This window comes from Phascolarctos cinereus, unplaced genomic scaffold, assembly GCF_003287225.1.
Source record: "Phascolarctos cinereus isolate Bilbo 61053 unplaced genomic scaffold, phaCin_HiC Scaffold_5;HRSCAF=322, whole genome shotgun sequence".
In the NCBI taxonomy this organism is placed as follows: domain Eukaryota; kingdom Metazoa; phylum Chordata; class Mammalia; order Diprotodontia; family Phascolarctidae; genus Phascolarctos; species Phascolarctos cinereus.
This window is the reverse complement of record NW_027555958.1, coordinates 227,572,439-227,595,246: the sequence shown is the minus strand read 5'-3', so window position 1 is coordinate 227,595,246 and position 22,808 is coordinate 227,572,439. Positions and strand designations below refer to the sequence as shown.

Sequence of the window (22,808 nt, the reverse complement as noted above, 5' to 3'; positions counted from 1 at the left end):
ATCTGATTTATTTTAGAATATAAAGCATCTCAGGCAATATTTGGATACATATAATTTTGGGGGAAAACACCCTATAAAAACTAAGCTTTGAGAAACAGAAAATTTGAGCCTCACAAAAAACATAATTTGTAATTGAAAGAAAATAATATTTAAAAGAAAAAAAAACTTTTTTGTCCTTCCAAAAAGAGACAAAAATGACTAAGTTTTATTTCCCAAGAGAATTATGCCACTTTTATACAAGAAAATTACAGTCACCACAAATTGCTCTCAACAATTCCAGCGCTTCTTCATTTGACCACTTAAAAATCAAAGTTCTTTCAGATTATAAATATAACTTTTTATAACTCTGTTATTACGTACTGTGAATGGGGAAACGGGGCCAATCTTGTGGCCATAGCGTCGAATGGCCTCTCTGATGTGGCTGGGCTGGATGGCATTGCTTTGAGCCTCGATACCACAGGCTGCCGTGCTCTGCAACAGAAAAACACTGAAAATGTTACTAAATCAAAAACACACAACAGACCTACAGTACATAAAATATGAAAATAAACCTTTATCAAATGGACCACTTTTTCCCCCCTGAGGACACACATCATTGCTGCCACACACCATAACCCCCCACTCCAAAGTTCCATTAACAAATCAAAGATGACTTTTATATGACCTCTTCCTAACAGACCCACCAAAAGCTATTTTTATGCTCTTAATATTTCACCTAGGACCAAATGTCAAAGTGCAGAAGAATGAACAGCAGCCACTTGCACTCAGATGAAAAAGTATCACAGGAGGCCTGCTGAGAGAGCCACAGGAAATGGCTTTTTAAACGGTTTAAACTTTTGTTATTGTAATGATAGGGGGAAACAGCCCCCATTTTCAGGGGGTGCATCAAAACTTGGGCAGGCCTTTGACATAATTTCAGTCCAGTCAGAGTTAAAGTAAAAACCAGAATATTTTTAGGTGTGGCAGATCCAAAAGTATACACTCAGGGATTACTATTAAATTGTTCTTAATGTTCTTTGCCTATCTGCCTAATCTGTAAAGTGGGAAGATGAAACGTGAAAATCAAGAAGGAAACAGATTTCCAGTAATGCAGGCAGCAAAGCTGCATAACAGAGAGCCAGACTTAGAGACAGGAAGAAGCTAGAACCCTGCCTCAGACACTTATTAGCTATGTGAGCTGGGCAAATCATTTAACTGTTTTGTGCCTCAGTTTCCTCATCTGTAAAATAGGGATAATAATGGCACCTACCTCACATGGTGGTTGTATCAAATGAGTTTACATATGTAAAGCACTTCGCAAAAATTAAAACACTATATAAATGCTAGTTGATAATGAAGGATTAGAAAATTCTTATAACTGATGCAAGAACAGGAACAAATACTGCATGAACAATCATACATGATTTGTTCATAATGGGCACATATTAAATGATAGTTGAACTGAATTTATGAACATTAAAATGACAGACAGTATCATGATGAATAATAAAAATCAGGACAAAAACCAGAAGCTTTTTATATTTTTGTACTGATAACACCAGGTACTAATCTACAGGGGACCAACTCTTTAGTAGAATATAAAATATTGATTTAATGGTAGTAGTCTAATTACTTATTAGTTGTTTTGCTAAATATGAAGTTTTAGGTTTCAACCTCATTTTTAATAGCTTCTTGTTACAAAAAAAAAAAGCACCTATCTCCTTTACATAAATATTCTACTCGTGGCAATGCTATATGTCTGCAAATTATGGAATGCCATGACCCCCAAAGAATCAAAATCACAGGTGATCTAAAGGGCAATGGACAGAGACAAAGGGTATAAATTAGCCACAGAATGCTACCAAGGATGACTTTTGAATGAGAAGTGGCATGAAAGACATCATTGAGGACATGTATGACTGGAAAGGGTGGTAAGCGGGTCACATAAAGAGGATAAGAGACAATATATTTGTAGCCTGAGTGTTGTATTGGTATGCAATAAAATGTGAAAAAAACCAGAAAAAGCCCTCCATAACATTGGGTTAAACCTCTGGAGAATTCCTGGAAGGCCATGCACAAGATATACACACAGAAAAGATGGAAAGGAATAGATGGATTGCCATTTTCATTAGTAGAGAAAATGAATACCCACACTACTGACATTACAGATCTACTGAAGGATCAAAGTAGAGGGAAAAAAATTGTTTTCAAGCTGCCTCAAGAATTTACACATATTAATTGCAAATAAAAAAGTTCTTATCAGTTAATTTATTGAGACAAGTGCTTTTCAGACTAGATGCTTTGTAAATGTCCATTGCATGAGCTCCTTCTTCAAAATCTCCGTACTACATCCCTCATTCTCTCTTCTTTTGCACCAATTGCTTACAAAAAAGGGGCCCTCCCCCTCATCAAGCAAAATACTTAAACTAATGATCCTCATCCCATCCCCTCCCCTATCCTCTGGCATTTTGTCATCACCACGACCACCACTGTCATCATCATCATCATCATCTCCTTCTGTATGTCGGTTCCTCATTTTCAACCACTCCCTCTCTACTAGTTCCTTCCTTGACGCCAACAAACATGCCCACAGTTCTCTCATCTTTAAAAAAAACCTTCATCTCCCCCTTTCACCTCCTTACCCTATCATTTTACATCAGTGTTTTCTTTCCCAGACGACCTCTAAGAAAAAGCTAGCTATACTCATTGCTTCAATTTCTTTTCTTCCCACTGATCACTGACTTCTTAACATTTTGTTATCTGTAATCTTTGTAATTCTGACTGTATCACTCAAACTGACACTGCCCTTTCCTAGATTATCAAGGATCTTTTATTGCTAAATCCAAAAGTCTATTCTTAGTCCTCATTTTTATTGCCATCTTGGTAGCATCTCACATTATCATATAGGATTCTTCTCATGGATATTCTTCTCCCTGTTTTTTTTTTTTGTGACAACAATTTGCCTACTTGTCTGATTTCTTCTATGTCTTGTTTTTGAACTGTGATGTCCCCTCAAAGCTTCATCTTGGGCTTTTTCCTACTCTATATACCCTCTCTCTTGTTGATATTATCAGCTTCTATGGGTTCAGTTATTATCTCTATACACCCAGCCCTCTTGTTGAGCATCTATGATAGTGTTATTACTACTAATAATGATAGCAATTGATATTTAATACTGTGTTAAAGTTTTAAAACATTTTACATAACACGATTTCATTTAAGCCTCACATCAACCTATGAGGTAGGTAATACAGTTATTATTATATCTCCCTTTTGGGTCAACAGTCCAAAACAGAATTAGTTATCTTTCCCCTTAAACTTGTTCCTCCTCCTCCAAATTTCCTTATTTCTGTTGAGGCCACTACCAGAAACCTTCTAGTGACCCAGGTCTTCAACTCCTCTCCTCCCAAACCCCTATTGCCAATCAGTTGTCAAATCACTGAGTTTGCTTCTACAACAGCTTTTATATCTATTTTAATTACTCTATATATCTGAAAATAATATAACCATATTTTTTTGAATTAGAGATTTTTGTTAGCAATGAAAGGAAAGTAAGAAGGTATAACTGAAAGAAAATTAATTTTACTTACAGAAGAGATTTATTACCATGATAGTACCACAAAAGGCAGTTTTGGTAGATGGAGAAGTAAATAGGTATTAACCAAAAAAATTTAAAAAGCATCCTCTGAGAGAGACAGGAGGTAGCATGTGTCAGGCAAGTCAAACCATCTCAATCACCACCCCCCATGAGGCCCTGGTAGAGACAGCCTAGGACCCTAAGTGTAAGAGCCCCAGGAAAAGCAGAGACCACTTCCACCCTGGTCATTTACCCTGCTTCTAGCATGGCCCTGTCAGCCATTATTGAAGGGATCATCCTTTGTGGAGAAGGGGCCCACTACCCTCACCATCATCAGCAACAACTGGGGACTAACTGCTGCAGAAGGACAGTTAAGCCTAACAGCCCTTGGAGTAGTAATCTTCCCTCTTCCTCCCACCCACCAGCCCTGTTTCCAGCCTTGCCCCTACAGACACAGTTCTGGGAAGCAACCCTTGTGGAGATGAAACCTGGGAACTTTCTCCGCAGATGCTGCAGTCCTCACTTTCTCAGCAGCTACAACTACTGAAGACCCAGAAAATAAAGTTCTTGCCACCAAAGTCCTAGGCATTGTCAAAAAGTTTAACATAAGAAACTGGTATGGTTATAACAATAGAAAAGACATTAAAAATGATGCAACACCATCTGCTTTGCTCCTGCACTCTAAGGACCATGGGGCCCTATTCATTTGACTTGTAGCTGAATTCTTGTGTGTGTATATATATATATATATATATATATATATATATATATACACACACACACACACACACACACAACACACACATATATATACATATATACATATGTATACACACATACATACATACATACACACACACATATATGTATATATGTAACAGAACATAAGCTTTTTGAGAGCAGGGACTAGACTGAATTTCTGTTTTATCCCCAGTACTAAGCACAGTGCTTTGCCCATAGTAAGCACTTAATAATTTTTAAAAATTCATTCAGATTGCTCATTTTGCTTCAGAAAATCTCAACTATTGGCACATAATAAAGTATCTTCTTTTCAGGTCTAATAGCCCTAAGAACCCCAGTGCACAGTAGGTCATGGGATTTAGATACTTCAAGACTAGAGAATAATCTAGTTTAATCCCCTCATTTTATGCTTGAGAAAGTTGAGGCCTATAAAAGGAAGTGACTTACTTAAGGTCTTACAGGTAATAAGGGACAAAGGTGAAATTTGAATTAAGGTCTTCTAACTCCAAATCAGTGCAATGGCCAATATACAGTGCTGCCTCTGTTTAACTGACCTTCTTCCTCTTCCTTTGCTTTGTTTTAGCCGAGTCTTGTCCAACATTCCCGTTCCCCAAAGTCCCTGACTGGTTTTTCCCTGGGTGTTGTGGTCCAGATGTTGGAGCAGTTGGTGTAGGAGGAGGCGTGTTTTCAGGGGAATCAGGGCTGGATTTCATGCCAGAACTCGACCCGAAGAGATGTGGCTGTAAAATCAAGAGACCAAGCTGGCTGCTTAAGGAGATTCAGCAAAATGATTTATGAATTTGATGGTAATTTAATCTAAAAATGAAAAGACATGATTTATTTTCATATATATTCTCAGGATATTCCTATTATTTAAAGCAGGAAATGATGCCCTAGGCAGGTCTATGGACATTAGTTTTTAAGTCTGGAGAAAAGAACAGGATTGTTCTAAAACTCCTGTTAGTATTTCAAGCAAAGCATAGCCCTCTATCTCTATGTGAAAGTCCTGAAATGGCCTCCGATTGCCTAAAACTCAGTATGTCTAAAGTTGAATTCATTTCCTCAGCTCTGCCCCTTGCCAAAATTAAGCTTCTTTTGAACACTTTCCTCCTTCTGTCAATGTATTATATTATTCTCCTAGTGACTGAAGTGGTACAGTAGATAGAGTGCTGGGCCTGAAGTCCAGAAGATTTATTTTCCCGAGTTCAAAAATGGTCTCAGTCACTTACTAGCTGTGTGGCCCTGGGCATGTAACTTAACCTGTTGCCTCAGTTTCCTCATCTGTAAAATGAGCTGGAGAAGGAAATGGCAAACCACTCTAGTATCTTTGCCAAGAAAACCCCAAATGGGGTCACAAAGAATTATACGCAACCAAAATGACTGAACAACAACAACAACAAGTAACTCAGGCTTAAAATCTTGCAGTGACAGGTGTCTAGCTGGAAGGCACCTAGAAATGATCTATGCCAACACCTTCTACTCCCAGACCCTTTTCGGACACATGCAGGACACTCTTGACTTCTTTTTGTTCCATAGCTCCTCTGTTGTCAAGTCCTATTGATTACTCTTTTCATTACTTCCTTCCCTGTCTATTTCTACTATCATCCCAGGAGCACTGGTCCTTTTTAGCCTCATTAGACCACTGCAATAATCTTCCTAAGTACTCGACTCCAATATCTCACTGCTCTAATGTAAACTTTCTGAATGTCAGCAATGGAAAGGACTCCAGAGGGTCATCTAGTTTAACCTGTATTCCAAAAGCAATTTTTTCTACAACATCCCTGACAAGTGGTCATCCAGCCTTTGCTTGAAGACCTTCAGTGATGGGGAACCCATTATCTCCTAAGACATCCCATTTTACACGCTGCTAGATTAAATTTCTTATAACACCATTTTCTCATCATTCCCAAGAAAAACTTTCAGTGGCTACACACCATATATGAAATAAAATTCCTATGAACCCTTCATTTCAGTCAAACTGGCCTATTATCCCCCAAATTTCTAGGTCCCACTCTCATTTCTAAATCTTTGAACACATACGCAGGTGCTTTTACTTGGAATATTGTCAAGGAACAGGTTCCAACTCTTGTATGAGATAGATATTCCTGACCCACTGCAGTCTACTATTCCTGCTCTGAACTCCCTTATCACTGTGCGTAAGACTCTCTGTCTCACAGGATTATAACAAATAAATGTGAGCTGTTATTAATTATTCAACAGGCACTTATCAAACATTTACTCTATGCCAAGTACTGTGCTAGGTTCTATCGATATACATGGAAAGATAAAACAGTCCCAGCTCTGAAGACATGTGTGTGTGTGAGAGTGTGCATGTATGTGAGGGGACCAGAGGGTGGGAAATGATGTATACATAGAAGATTAAATATAAAATGAATACAAAATAATTTCTGGGAGAAAGGGAATAGCAATTGCAGAGATGGGATAGAAAATCTGGATATTTCCTGTAGGAGTTGGCATATGACCTGAACTTTGAGGGAAGCTATGATTAGAAGTGAGAAGGTAGAAGTAAGAAGGAAGTATATGCCAGGACTGGGGATAGCTTGTACAAAGAGAGACAGAAACAGGAAATGAAATGTTTTGCACAGGAAAGAGCAAGTGGGGCAGTTCATCATCATCATCATCACCAATAGGAATATTTTATTTAATACTGTTATTTAGTCTTTTATGTATATGTCCTATTTCTTCCACCAGGCTGTCAACAAGGATTAGTCTAGTATATAATATACTGTAGAAGCCCAATAGATATTTGCTTGATTACGGTGGCTGGTTCATGCTAGTCACTTAGCACTGGGGTCCAAGTGGGAAGAAGCACTCTGGTTCTCTGTAGAAGATTCTCTCAATCAACAACAATAATTAAAAATCAGGGCAAAGAAGAACCTTGGTGAGTAAGAGGTGGGTATTCCATTACTAATCAGATTCAGCTATAGTGTTCCTTGATCCTTATGCCCTTGCTTCTCAGAAAGCCCACACTCTATGCCTCGGAAATCAGTCTGCATAGGGAAGCTTTTATCAGCTGCTGTGTAGCTGCAAACAGTTGCTGTGGTAGTCAAACAATTCCCTAGGGCAGCTTGGCTTATGCCTGGTTGGCCACCTTGGAGAATCAAGAAAGGAGAAAAATGAAGGGTTGTCTTCAGAATTTTCTTGGATGCAAAGTACAGAATGTTATGTACACTACATTTCTTCAATTATAAATGTTATAACATATTGGTTGATGTTAACGAAAAACATACTGATGCATTTATTCATAGAGCATACATATATCAAAGGCATTTTAAGAAGTGTTTATTGACATCAAAATTGTGTTTTTTAACATCACCAAAATGAATGCTACTCAAGTAAGCAGGTAAGATTTAGGGTGATCTTCAAATGCATTGACTGAGAGATGCTTAGTATAGTTTTTTTTTCCAAGAAAAAAATAGATTTGCAAGGGATTTGTTCTACGATCTAAATTATTCATTTAAATCCATTTCTTTGATTTTTCCTCAAACAGATTTTCTGAGGAGCATAAACATCCTGTTGGGCTGGCTGTACAGTTTGGGGGCATTCCTAAAGTGTAGAAAGAGCAGGTATGGCTGAGCTTCTCACAGATACCATCTCAAGCCAGAATTTGTGCTGGGATGTTGACATGGAGTGGCTAAGGATAACCTTGGCATGATCACGATGGATTTTTTTTGGTCCTTTGGCCACATGTCTTTCACCTTGCCTAACAAGGGAGATTAATGTGCCCCTAGACTGTTGCCATACTTAGCCCCGAAGCAGCTAGGAAGGGGGATTTAGCTGCTCCACAAGCAGGCAGGTTTCCAACACTCCAGATACACCTACTACAATAGAAGGAGTCCTCAAAACTACTGAAAAGATGAGGGTTTATTGACTGTATGCAAGGGGTGGCAGGGTAGGAACCAAAATGCCTTCTTATTTCCCCAAGAACTAACATAGTTTTTAGAAACTAATCAATTCAATGCAAATCAATTCCATAAACCATAAACAAAGCACCTACCAGGTGCTAGGCACCATGCTATGTGTTATATTGAAGAATATCCACATCTCCATTAACTCAAATTTGAGAATCTGCCTTGGGGATGTATAGAAAAAAAATTTTAACATTAAAACCAAAGACCTTGGTAGTTAACAACAAACACTATGTATTCATTGTATGAAGACCATTCTGCTATATGGTGGGAAAAATGTAAGGGTGGTAACTGCTTTAATGGAGTTTAATAGTTAATAATAATATTAGCTAACATTTATTAAGGTTTGTAAAAGCACTTCACATGAAATATCTCCTTTGGTTCTGAAAATAACCCCAAAGCACTAAAACTCCCAGATCTTTTCCATAGGAATTATCGTCTATCCAAACCTTCTCCATCTTTTATTTGTCAAATTGATTTTTTAAAAATACAGTTATCCCTAGTAAACAGGAATTTGGCTCACTGTCTTATCCTGTTGTACTTTTATATAGGTTCTGCAATCCTATGTGTCGGCTATTTCTTCAAACTTTATGTCATCTGCAAATTAGACAAGGAAACTACCTATCCTTCAGACAAGACATGAATAAAAATGTACATCACACAGCAATGGTGGAATTCAAATATATTTTAGCTAAAATATTCTCTTGATTTAACAATCTAGTTAAGTTACCTGTCAATAAGGGAAATGAGGTTAATCTAGCACAGCTTTTTTTTTTTAATTTTTTTAATTTTTATTTAAAAAAAATTTTTTTTCCATATGCTTTTGAGTTAAAAATTTTTCTCCCTTTTTCTCCCCCCACCCTCCCAAGATGGCGCACAATCTGATATAGGCTTTACATTTACATACCCATTAAACATATTTTCACATTAGTGAAGTTGTAAGTAAAAATTAAAACCAATAGGAGGAACCATCAGAAAGATGAAACAAAACTCAACAGAAGGTAAAAATAAGTGAGAGTGATTCGACTTCCATAGTTATTTCTTTGGATGTGGACAGCATTTTCCATCCCGAGGCCTCTGGAGATGTCTTAGATCCTCGTAATGCTGAGAAGGGTTCAGTTTAACATTCTTAGTCATTGCATAACGTGGCTGTTATTGTGTACAAAGTCCTCTTGGTTCTGCTCACTTCACTCAGCATCAGACCATATAAGTCTTTCCAGGTTTTTCTGAAGTCAGCCTGTTCATCATTTCTTATAGCACAATAGTATTCCATTACATTCATATACCACAACTTGCTCAGCCATTCCCCAATTGATGGGCATCCTCTCAATTTCCAATTCTTTGCCACCACAAAAAGAGCTGCTATGAATATTTTTGTACATGTGGGTCCTTTTCCCATTTGTTTGATCTCTTTGGGATATAGCCCTAGAAGTGCTATTGCTGGATCAAAGGGTATGCACATTTTTGTAGCCCTTTGGGCATAGTTCCAAATTGTTCTCCAAAATGGTTGGATCATTTCACAACTCCACCAACAATGTATTAGTGTTCCAATTTTCCCACATCTTCCAACATTTATCATTTTCCTGTTTTGTCATGTTGGCCAATCTGATAGGTGTGATGTGGTACCTCAGAGTTGTTTTGATTTGCATTTCTCTAATCAATAATGATTTAGAGCATTTTTTCATATGACTATAGATGGCTTTAATTTCTTCATCTGAGAACTGTCTGTTCATATCCTTTGACCATTTATCAATTGGGGAATGGCTTGTGTTCTTATAAATTTGGTCTTAATTCTCTATATATTTTAGAAATGAGGCCTTTATCAGAGAGACTGGTTGTAAAAATTCTTTCCCAATTTTCTACCTTCCTTCTAATCTTAGTTGCATTGGCTTTGTTTGTGCAAAAACTTTTCAATTTAATGTAATCAAAATTATCCATTTTGCTTTTCATAATGTTCTCTATCTCCTGTTTGGTCATGAATTCTTCTGTTCTCCATAGATCTGATAGGTAAACTATTCCTTGTTCTCCCAGTTTACTTATGGTATCAGCCTTTATATCTAAGTCTGAACCCATTTTGACTTTATTTTGGTATATGGTGTGAGATTTGGGTCTATGCCTAGTTTCTGCCATACTCTTTTCCAGTTTTCCCAGCAGTTTTTTTCAAAGAGTGGGTTCTTATCCCAGAAGCTGGGGTCTTTGGGTTTATCAAATAATAGATTACTATAGTCATTGACTACTGTGTCTTGCATATTTAACCTATTCCACTGATCCACCTCCCTATTTCTTAGCCAGTACCAAGCAGTTTTGATGATTGCTGCTTTATAATACAATTTAAGATCTGGAATTGCTAGGCCACCTTCCCCTGCATTTCTTTTCATTAGTTCCTTTGATATTCTGGACCTTTTGTTTTTCCAAATGAATCTTGTTATTATTTTTCTAACTCTATAAAATAATTTTTTGGTAGTTTGATTGGTATGGCACTGAATAAGTAAATTAGCTTAGGTAGGATTGTCATTTTTATTATATTAGCTGGCCTACCCATGAGCAACTGATGTTTTTCCAATTATTTAGATCTGATTTTATTTGTGTGAAAAGTGTTTTGTAATTGTGTTCATAGAGTTCCTGGGTTTGTTTCGGGAGGTAGACTCCTAAATATTTTATAATGTCTACAGTAAGTTTAAATGGGATTTCTCTTTCTATCTCTTGCTGTTGGGCTTTGTTGGTAATATATAGAAATGCTGATGATTTATGTGGGTTTATTTTATAGCCTGCAACTTTGCTAAAGTTGTTTATTATTTCAAGTAGTTTTTTACTTGATTCTCTAGGATTCTCTAAGTATATCATCATGTCATCTGCAAAGAGTGATAGCTTTGTTTCTTCTTTGCCTATTCTAATGCCTTCAATTTCTTTTTCTTCTCTTATTGCTAAAGCTAAGGTTTCCAGTACAATATTGAATAACAGTGGTGATAATGGACATCCTTGTTTCACCCCCGATCTTATTGGAAATGCTTCTAGCCTGTCCCCATTACATATAATGCTTGCTGAAGGTTTTAGATATATGCTATTTATTATTTTAAGGAAGACTCCATTTATACCTATGCTTTCTAGTGTTTTTAATAGGAATGGGTGTTGTATTTTATCAAAAGCTTTTTCTGCATCTATTGAGATGATCATGTGGTTTCTGTTGGTTTTGTTGTTGATATGCTCAATGATGCTGATAGTTTTCCTAATATTGAACCAACCCTGCATTCCTGGTATAAATCCTACCTGGTCATAGTGTATTATTCTTGTGATAAGTTGCTGTAATCTACTTGCTATATTTTGTTTAAAATTTTTGCATCTATATTCATTAGAGAAATTGGTCTATAATTTTCTTTCTCTATTTTGACTCTTCCTGGTTTAGGTATCAACACCATATTTGTATCATAAAAAGAATTTGGTAAGACTCCTTCTTCACCTATTTTCCCAAATAGTCTATATAGTATTGGAATTAATTGTTCTTTAAATGTTTGATAGAATTCGCATGTAAATCCATCTGGCCCTGGAGATTTTTTCCTAGGGAGTTCATCAATGGCTTGTTCAATTTCTTTTTCTGAGATGGGGTTATTTAAGTATTTTACTTCCTCTTGGTTAATCTGGGCAATTTATATTTTTGTAAATATGTATCCATTTCACTAAGATTGTCAAATTTGTTGGCATATAGTTGGGCAAAATAATTCCTAATTATTGTTTTAATTTCCTCTTCCTTGGTGGTAGCTTACCCTTTTCATTCTTGATACTAGTAATTTGGTTTTCTTCTTTCTTTTTTTTAATTAAATTAACCAAAGGCTTATCTATTTTATTGGTTTTTTCATAAAACCAGCTCTTAGTTTTATTTATTAGTTCAATAGTTTTCTTAATTTCAATTTTATTAATTTTTCCTTTGGTTTTCAATATTTCTAATTTGGTGTTTAGTTGAGGATTTTTAATTTGTTCTTTTTCTAGTTTTTTTTGTTGTATGCCCAATTCATTAATCTCCTCTTTTTCTATTTTATTTATGTAAGCATTTAGAGATATAAAACTTCCCCTAAGAACTGCTTTCGCTGCATCCCATAGGTTTTGGTATGTTGTCTCATTATTGTCATTCTCTTGAATGAAATTATTGATTGTTTCAATGATTTGTTGTTTGACCCAATCATTTTTTAGGATTAGATTATTTGGTTTCCAATTATTTTTTAGCCTATCTTTCCATGGCCCTTTATTACATATAATTTTTATTGCATCATGATCTGAAAAGGATGCATTTAATATTTCTGCCTTTCTGCACTGGATTGTGAGGTTTTAATGCCCTAGTACATGGTCAATTTTTGTGTATGTGCCATGTACTGCGAGAAAAAAGTATATTGCTTTCTGTCCCCATTCAGTTTTCTCCAGATGTCTAGCATACCTCACTTTTTTAATATTCTATTCACCTCCTTAACTTCTTTCTTGTTTATTTTGTGGCTAGACTTATCTAGTGCCGAGAGGGGGAGGTTCAGGTCCCCCACTAGTATAGTTTTGCTGTCTATTTCTTCCTGTAACTCCCTGAACTTCTCCTGTAAGAATTTGGATGCTATACCATTTGGTAGCACGGCTTGTTTTTGATGATACTATATTAGCTCTTAGTGATGACTCCTTTCCTAAGTGACCACAAACCACCTCCTTTATAATGTGTTCTAGAATTTTGCTGGGAAATTGAGGTCAGATTTACTGGTCTATAGTTTGAGAGTCTACCCTCTTCCTTTCCCCTCTGCAATACTGGTACAACATTTGCATTTTTCCATTCCAGTAGCACCTCTCCTGTTTTTGAGATCTTTCTAAGATCACCAGTAATGACTTTGAATCACAGCTGCCAGTTTTTTCAGTTCTATGGGGTGAAGTTCATCTGAGCCTGACCACATGAAGGGCAACAAGATACTGACTGTCTCTTCACTTATTTTGGGTTTCTACTTTTTGTTTAACATATTTTTCTATCTTTCCCAGAGATCCCTTCTCTTAGTTGAGAAGGCAGAAGTATGTAGTTTAGCCTTTACGACGTGTATATTATCATCATCCTATTACATTGAGGACAGTACATCTTTTTAAATTATCTTCTTGCTCCCAAAATCAACTTCAAAAAAAGAACCACCTCTTTTCTCTGTCCTTAGCCTCAGCTCATTCAGGGCTTTATAGCCCTCACTACTCTTTCATACTGTCTTTTTTTTTCTTCTTTTATTTTTTAATGATTTTTATTTTGAAGTTAACAATCATCAAATGAAATGAATGTTCCCATATACAAACTAGAACCAGAAAAAAGACCGTATGTGGAACTAAAGATCTCTATTATGTACAGATTGCTTTTATTTTTAAGTACATAATAAATTCAACCTGTAGCTTTCAAAGCTATCCTGGTTGTCTGTGTTACTTTCTAGACTTCCTCCTGTTCTCTAGATGAAAAAAATCCTACTGATCTTTTCTTTCCTTTCCTCTCTTTGTTTTATTTTATTTTTGCCCCCTATTCCTATTCCCTTTCATCCTCCCTACCTTGCCAAGAGGAAAATAATAAAAACACTCTTGTAACAAATATGTTTATATAGCATATAGTCACTTGCTTCCACCTTCCACACCTTTCTTACATCTGAGTGGCTTTCTTTTATGAGTTCCCTGTATTTCAATGTCATTCTATTTCAATACCTTCACATGTTCCTCTTCCCCTTCAGAAGCTCTCCATCCTTGTTCAATTTGCTCCTGCTTTCACATTACTAGGCTGCTGGTTCTCTGAGCACTTTGAAGCCTCATCTCTAATGGGGGGTACATGTCAGACTACGCACTGCTTTCTGTTTTTTTCCCTCCATTGCAAATTCTTTGATGGAATTGTCTCTTTGTCCCAAGATTCCCATCATTTTCACTTTAGCAACCAATTCTTTGTTGGTCAAAATCAGACCCAGAATAGCAGTTCTCCTGTTCAATTCCTCCCCTTGTTAAAGGATGAAATTGTAGTTAAGGTAAGTGATAAATTTACTAGCTGTTCTGCTTTTGACAGAGAGAACATCAGCAGATATTTAGACAACTCATGCATCCTAACAAGACAATATCATGCTTTTATACCAGGGTTGACATCTATTTCTCGTTCCTAATTGAAGTGTGTTACAGTGGGAAGAGTGCTGGATTTGGAGTCAGAGGACCTAAGTTCAAATCCTGGTCTGCCAGTTACCATCTATGTGACCTTTGGTAAGTTATTTAACCTCTTGATGTCAGTTTGCTCATCTGCAAAATGAGGGGCTTTGATTAGGTGATTTCTGAGGTTCCTTCCAATTCTAGACTTATGATCCTATGATTAAAATGACTAGTAAGGTCTCTTTGAGCTGTTTATGATCCTAATTATTCCTTCCAACCATCTAGTCTGTAGTGTATGCCTATTAACCTCCAATGATCTTCAATCTGCTTCACCGCCATGTTTTTGTTCCTATGGACTCTGAGAAGTCTTTTCTCTTTTCTCCCTCCTAAGTGTATATACTAAATATTCAATACTACTTCATTCCCCGACCTTTTGTCTATCCTCTTACTTTTCAATAAGGTCTGCTCCTCCAGAACCAAATTCTAGTCATACATCTTGTTCCGAATTTCAGTGATATCTGTGAGGTCAAATTTGTTCCCTTGCTTTAAATATTTCTAGTTTACCTTGTTTATTTGTTCATGTGAATATAGACTTCTGAGATTATGATTTTTGCTGCTGGCTCTCATCTTGATTCTGGTCCACGATGAATGAGGAGCTACCTCCTGATATTCTTTCTGCTGCGGTAGCTTTGCTATTCTCTGTGGTACCAGATTTGATAAGTCTTGGTGAGGAACTTCTCCCTTCTACTTCCATTTTCAGTGTTAAGACATTTTAAATAAAATCTCATTCTCAGACATCTTCTTTTTAGCCAGATATTCACTTCCCAAAATCTGCCAGTCAAACGACATAACCTGTATTCCCAGGGTCTTAAGTTATTTTGTTCAGGACCTCATACTTCCTATCAATGTCTTTTTTAAAATGCAGTATAAATGTTAGCTATTATTTTTAGCAATTATTCTGATGGTATCATTCGTTCACACATGAATCACCAGAAGTGACGGTCACCACCTTGTCTGACAGTTCTTAGGAAGCTGTCTTTTCCCATATTCATGGCCTGGGAAGACAGCAGGCTTCCTTGTCATTTATGTCAGGTCATCATATAGTGCTTTAGCTAGCTCCAGAGAATCATCAATGACCATTATTCTCCACTTCTTTCTGATGAACACTTGAACACCTCCCACTCCATGGAGCTGGTAAAGCCCCAACAAAATCTGAAGTTGCGTCCTCCAGAAATAGTTCAGCTGTTCGTACACAGTGGTTGGCGTGTTGTTTCCTTTATGAGACTGTGAGCTCCCTGAAAACAGGGACTATTTTCTTGGCTTTCTTTGCATCCCCAGTGCTGTGCACAGTGGCTGGCCCATAGCAGGTGCTTGATAAATGTTACTGACTAACCAATTCTATGTAAGAAGGTAGTATTTACCTCCAATTGTTCAGTAGTCTCTCTTTTTTCCTTCCTTTATGTTCCTTCCAACTTTTGCCTGAGATGAACATTTCCTTTTGCCTCATTATATTTGCCTCTTTTTTGTTTTTTCCTTGAAGCACTTCTGGCCATCCTTTAATATTTTTAAAAAATTTACTTTTAAAATGTTTTATTTTTTTTCTTTCTAAAAAATCACTGTCATTTCCCAATGACCTTACATGCCCAAACCCACAATAACAATGAATATAGTCATACAAAACAAATCAATATATTGATCACATCTGAAAAGGCATGCCTTCTTCTAAACCTATTGTCTACTATCTATTCTCTGCTGAGGACAGGAAATATATAGTACCACTAAGACCTTAGAAATCACGATTGGGCACTACACTGATCAGAGATTCAAGGCCTTTCACTGTTGTTTTTCTTTGTAATAATGAGGGTATTCTTTTCCTCGTTTGGCTAATTTTACTTCACTTCGCATTTTTCATAAATCACTGGATTCTTTGTATGCACCATTTCTTATGATACAGTAATGTTTTATTACATTTATGTTACCTACTTTGTTCAGCTATTCTCCAACTGGTAGGGATCACTTTCTTTGCAGTTTGTTACCATAAAATGTGCTGTTATAAGTATTTTTATAAGCCAAGTATGGTGGCATACAACTGTAATCCTAGTGACAGGGGAGGGTGAAGTTTTGGAGTCCTTAAGCTGCAGTGGGTTAGTCCAGTTGGGTGTAGAAAGTACATTCAACATCAGGATGATGAGCCCCTGGGATTGGGGGACCACTAGGTTGCGTAAGGAGGGATAAAACAGCCCAGGAGAGAAACGGAAGAGATCAAAGCTCCCATGCTGATCAGTAGGGGAGTAACTGCTCCTACATTTCAAGCCTGGGCAGGACAGGTAGGCCCAAGCCTTTAAAAATATATATGTAATATAGATGTATAATTGCAACATACAGATAAATATTTGTATAGATACATACATATAATACATATAAGTACTGTTTTCCACATATAGGAGCTTTACTATTATGCCTATCAGTGGTTATGACAAAGTGAGAGTTGCAAGGCTCAACATTTTTAGTATAATTTTTAATTGTCTCCTCTACTGGCTGAATTAATTCACAGCTCTCCCAACAATGCATTTTCATTATTTCTAATCTTTACAAATCTGAGGGATGTGATGTGAAACCTCAGAGTTATCTTAATTTACATTTATCTTTTTCTTGTGATTTGGACCATTCTTTGGTTGTGTACAGCTTACATCTCCATTTTGGAAATGTTTCTGTTCATACTCTTTGATCATTTAACTATTAGGGAAAGGTTCTTATACATTTCTATCTAGTATATAGCTACACTAATAACAAAAATGAAAATATCTAATATTTATATAGAATTTTAAAGTTTGCAAAATGCTTTGTATACATGGTCTCATTTGTTCCTCACAACAATTCTATGAGGTAGGTGCCATGATTATTCCCATCTCACTGATAAGGAAACTGAAGTTGAGAAGCTGAAGGATATGTCCAGGTCACACAGATATTAAGCTTTTTAAAAAAAAATTTTTTTTTTGGTTAGGCATTGGGGTTAAGTGATTTGCCCAGAGTCATACAGCTAGTAAGTGTTATGTGTCTAAGGCCAGATTTGAACTCAGGTCCTGACTTCAGGGCCGGTGCTCTATCAACTGCAACATGTAGCTGGCCCGATATTAAACTTTTGAGACAGGATTTGAAGTCAGGTCTTCCTTACTCCAAGCCATGAATACTATCCACTATACCACCTAACTGCCCACCTAAGAGAAATCTGCTACAAAGTATTCCCCCCCCCTCCCCAATTAACTACTTTTCTCTAGCTGGCACAGTAGATAGAATACCAGAGCTGGAGTCAGGAAAACCTGAGTTCAAAACTAGCCTTAGATGCTTACTAGTTGTATAAGTCACTTAACATCTGTTTGCCTCAGTTTCCTCATCTATAAAATGGGGACAATAATAGCACCTACCTCCCAAGATTGTTATGAGGATCAATGGAGACAATAATTGAAAAAAGCTTAGCACAGTGTCTGGCACATGGTAACCACTATATAAATGTTAGCTATAATTATAATTATTGTTATTTCTATACGCACTGTTTCAGCAAAATCTCTGTAATTTTGTATAACTGAAATTATCCAATTTATTTTCTATATTAAAATCTATTTCTTGCTTAGTTAAAACATTCTTCCCTTAGCCATAATTGTATAAGCTATTTCCTTCCATTCTCCTCTAAATTTTTTATGATATGACTAGTCATAGTTTAGTCATATAATCATACGGAACTCACTGTGGTATATGGTATAAGATGTTGATCTAAACTTAAATTCTGCCATCTGCTTTCCATTTTCCCCAGCAGTTTTTATTACTAGAGAGCTCTTACCCCAGTAGTTGATATCTTTGGGTGGACCAAAATTAGGATACTACGTTTGATTGTTTCCGGATCTTAGCCGATTCCACTGGTCAATTTATAAGTCTGTTAGCCAACACAAAATAGTTTTAATGATTAATGTTTTATAGTAAAATTTCAGAGCTGGTAATTCCAGGTAGGCTCCTCACCCCTATCATTACTATTTTTTCTTGTTCCTCCAAATGAATTGTTTTATTTTGTCTTATTCTATGAAGTAGCCTGATTAATGATAAAGTGTTAAATCCATAAATTAGGTAATAAAACATCATTTTTGTTATACCACTTTTACCATTCTTTCAATAAATAAATCATTCTCTCTGATAATCTAAAGGTAAAAAAATGCATTCCTCAAGCACTTTCAGTTTCTTCTCTAGGATGGAGATCAAATTGTGCACACATAAGTAAACATGGTATAGTCAGAAAATAAACCTAGATTACTCTCTTAAGTTCAATTAATGAATCACCAAGCATTTATTAAACTCTTATTATGTGCCAGGCACTGAGCTAAGGGCTGAGGGTACAAAGAGGAAGCCAAAGGGCTTACATTCTATTGAGGAAGACAACTTGCAAATAACTAAGTACATAAAATATATATACAGAGTAGAGACAAGATGATCTCAGAAGGGAAGGCAGTAGCAGCTAGTGAGACAGGAAAAAGCCTCCCATAGAGGCAGTATTAGAATGACATCTTGAAGGAATCCAGGGATTCTAACAGATAGAGGTAAAGAGGGAAAGCATTCCAGGCACAGGAGATGGTCAGTGACGAGGCATGGAGACCACAGAGGAAAGACTGTGTGTGACGAATAGCAAGTACATTAGTAAGGTTCAACTGTAGAATGTATTAAGAATAAAGGAAGCTGGGAAGGGGCTAGATTATGAAGAACTTTGAGTTTATATTTGATCCTAAAGGATCCATTTGAGTCAGACCTGGGCTTCAGGCAAATCACCTTGACAGTTATATGGAGGATGGATTGGGAAGGGGAGAGATCTGAGATAGGGAGCCTAGGAGACTGTAACAATCACTTAGGGAAGAGGCAATGAGACCTGAAGCAGGATGGTGGCCATGGGAATACTGAGATGTGGGAGACATGGATTTGGTAACTGATAAGACATACAGAGTGAGTAAGAGTGAGAAGCTGAGGATGGCATGAAGGTTGCAAATCTGGCTGAATGTCAGGTTGGTGGTGACCTCGAGAGAAATGGTGAAAGAAAAGGAGTGAGCTTTTCTGAGGGAGTGGAGTAGTGGAGGGAAACACATTGAGTCCTGTTTTGGATGTGTAGAGTTTCAGACTCCTTTGGCATATCCAGTTTAAAAAGTCCAACAGGCAGTTGGTGATGAAGGTCTGGAGCCCAGCAGAGAAATTAGGACTGGATAATTGGATCTGGTAATCATTGGCATACAGCAAATACAGCCAGTGTGAGATGATAAGTCACTAAACGCAAAAATATTGAATAAAAGGGGAACAGTGTCCCGGATGAAGCCTTTGAGGATATCCATTGTTTGTGGAAGTAGCATGAAGATCCAGGAAAAGAGATAGAAAAAATGGAATAAAACCAGGAGAACAAAGTCATGAAAACCATGAAAGGAGAGGGTATTGAAAGGAGAAGGGATCAATAAGGATGAAGAAGATCAATAAAAAGTCATTTTGTTTTGCAATAAAGAGATCATTGGTAACTTTGGAGAGAACATTTCAGTTGAATAATGAGGTTAGAAGCCAGATTGTGGAGGGTATAAAACTGAATGGGAGGAGGCAAAATGGAGGTACAGCATGTACATAGTTTTTGCAAGGAGTTTAGCTCATAAGTGAGAAGAGAAATATAGGATGATACCTGGCAGTCATAGTAGTATCTGTTTACGGTCTTTTAAGGATGGGGAAGATAGGTTTGTTTCTAGACAGTAGGCAAAGAACCAGTAGATAGGGAAAGACTGAAGTTTAGAGAGGGATTGGGGCATGATGAAGAGCTCAGGAAGGGATAGGATTAAGGATATACACACAGAAAGCTTGGACTTGGCAAAAAGAAGGGTCCCCTCATTATTAGAGACTGGAGTGAAGGAGGACGCAGTGGGGAATCATACCATAGGGATGTGAGGTGAGGAGGGACAAGAAAGGACCTCTTGGCAAATGGTCTCAATTTTGGGGTAAAGTATAAGGCAAGTTACTCAGCAGGAAAACTGGGGTATGGAGAAGGATACAAGGCTGAAGAAGAAAAAGAAAAGGTTTGGGATAGTCCCTATAGTGAGTGAGATATGGAATCAATTAGAAGAATCAAGTAGGAATGCCATTCTTCAGGGATGGCCCAGTGGGACTTAGTAAGTATAACTGTAGTGGATCCAAGCCAGTTCAGTCACAATTCTCATTTTCCTTACTTGTTTAAAGCAAATTTCATAGTATTGACCTAGTTTTTTAGTTATCCCTTTTGACTAACTTCTGTGGAAAATGGCCTGCTTGCTAAATATGAGACTCCAGTGTAGACTCCCTTCACTTCCCTGGACGGTCAGCTCTGGAGCCAACTAAAGTTGTGACTTAGTTTGTGGTAGATAGAAGTAGACAAGACCCAAGTACACAGGATCCAAGACAAAATCAAATTCTTCAATGACATTGAAACACCTTGTTTTACCTCGTTGTTACTCTTCAGAACCTTCCTTCTCCTTTTCTGGACCCTAGGCTCAATAATGAAGGAGAAGCTATGGACTAAGTCATTTTCACTGAAGAACAGATCTTCTGATATCTTTTGTAAGACAAGATGGACGAAGACAACCATTGGTAGGCCAAATAAAATGAGTCATTTTTTATACTTTACTTCAGGCCTTCAAAATATCCATGATTTCATGTGTATGGGTACTTCCCCTATCAACACTAGTATAACCATATCCATATCTTAGTGAATAATTTCATGTATTCTTGCGACCAAAGAAATCCATCACATTATATCCAACCCTTGGTGCTGAATCATTCTGGTTTGAGCTAGGCTGTTCCTTGGACAGCAGACATAGTCTCTTCCTGGGCCCACCCTCAAAGCCTTTCTCTCAGAAGTTGTTCCTTGTTTACTTAGTATGTCGGTGTTCCCATAAGGTGCTAGAAAAAGGTCTTTGCATCACTAGAATGAAAGTTCTTTTTGGGAATTCTTTTATTTCTTTTGTATTTTCTTGGAACAGTGCTGTATATTATGTATTTAGTTTTTTCTTCACTTACCTCAAAAAGAGCTGTGATATCATCCATATGGGTACTTTCTCTACTAACACAGATTTTAGCTTCTGCTAAGTCATCTTAACAAATTGTCTCATAATTTGCAGTGACCAAAAAAATATCATCACTTGGTAGCCAATCTTGTGTGATGAGTTTCTATAAACTTAGCTAGTCTGGTCTATGGATGAGACACATACAGTCTACTACTGGGCTCATACACAAAGGCCCAGCTTGGCTGGACCTCCCAGTACTTGCAGATGAGAAAACTAGGACCTAGAGAGGATAAGGTCACACAGGTAGTATCAGAGGCAGAATTTGAATTCAGGTCATCTGAGCCACTATTCTTTCCTCTGTATCATGCTACCTTCGATGTTGTGCTTAAATTCTTAAAAAACCCAGGGTTATCTTCACATCACAACAGAGTATCGGAGTAGGGCTTGTGTAGATTTAAACATTACCTCAGCAGAAGCGTGGTACTGTATGAAAGTGGCAGAAATGGCGTGGCTGAAGGGGTCACCTGCTTTGGGTGCCATATCTTGCCTAACAAGAAGAGCCAGATCCACCAACTAGAAGAGAATAATGGAGAAAACATATTAAGAAGCTGGAGCTGACCACTGAGGCTGTAAGATCATCACACACACACACACACACAAGACAAGAAGATTCCAGCGTGACCACTACCACAGTCCCATTTATCTACTTGCTGAATGTTCATCTCTAGGCTCTGTAGAGGCCTAAAAGATATAACATTTCTAGCCTTCTGTGCTTCATGGTGTTCCTAATGATCTCAAAGCATCTCACAAAATTATCCATCCAGTCTCCCAATGCATTCAGTCTTAAAATTTATATTAAAACAGATATATACATATTTTAAATGAAACAGGCATACATACTCAAATTATTTGCAATATATACCACTTTCTCCACAAGAGAAAGTGAGCAGTAAAAACATGGGTTCAAAGTAATAAAAATAGTGGAAGTCCACACTTTTAAGATTTACAAAGCATTTAATATACAGGTAGTATAAGTTTTGCTGTCCCCCATGACAAAAAACACTATCCACCTCCAGAGAGGGAACTGATGAACTCTGAGCACTTATTGAAACACACTTTTTTCACTTTCTTTATTTTTATTTATTTTTTTGTTTGTGTTTTCTTTTGCAACACAGATATGTTTTAGAAGACTTCACATGTATAACTGATATCAAATTACTTGCCTTCTCAAGGAAGAAGTTGGAGGGAGAGAATTTGGAACTCAAAATTTTAAAGAATGAATGTTAACTTTTTTTACACATAATTGGGAAATAGTGAAATAAATAAAATACACTTTTTAAAAAGTGTTGGTATTTCCATCTTAGAGGTGAGAAAATGGAGGCTTGGAAAGAGATGAAGCAATTTGGTCAAGGTGACACATTT

General features: G+C 37.0%; 1 protein-coding gene across 4 annotated transcripts in view; it reads right to left on the bottom strand.

The window, feature by feature from the left end:
• The window catches only part of SUPT3H (SPT3 homolog, SAGA and STAGA complex component), a 652,600-nt gene that overhangs the window by 99,554 nt on the left and 530,238 nt on the right, over positions 1–22,808 (bottom strand). For 3 of the 4 annotated variants that reach the window (XM_020993836.2, XM_020993835.2, XM_078155336.1), the window contains exons 9-11: positions 21,852–21,959; positions 4,852–5,037; positions 361–471 (exon numbers count right to left, since the gene is read on the bottom strand). In XM_020993836.2, coding sequence (XP_020849495.1) covers positions 361–471; positions 4,852–5,037; positions 21,852–21,959 — 405 coding nt within the window. The remainder of the gene's footprint in view (positions 1–360; positions 472–4,851; positions 5,038–21,851; positions 21,960–22,808) is intronic. The other variant, XM_078155335.1, reaches the window with a different exon arrangement.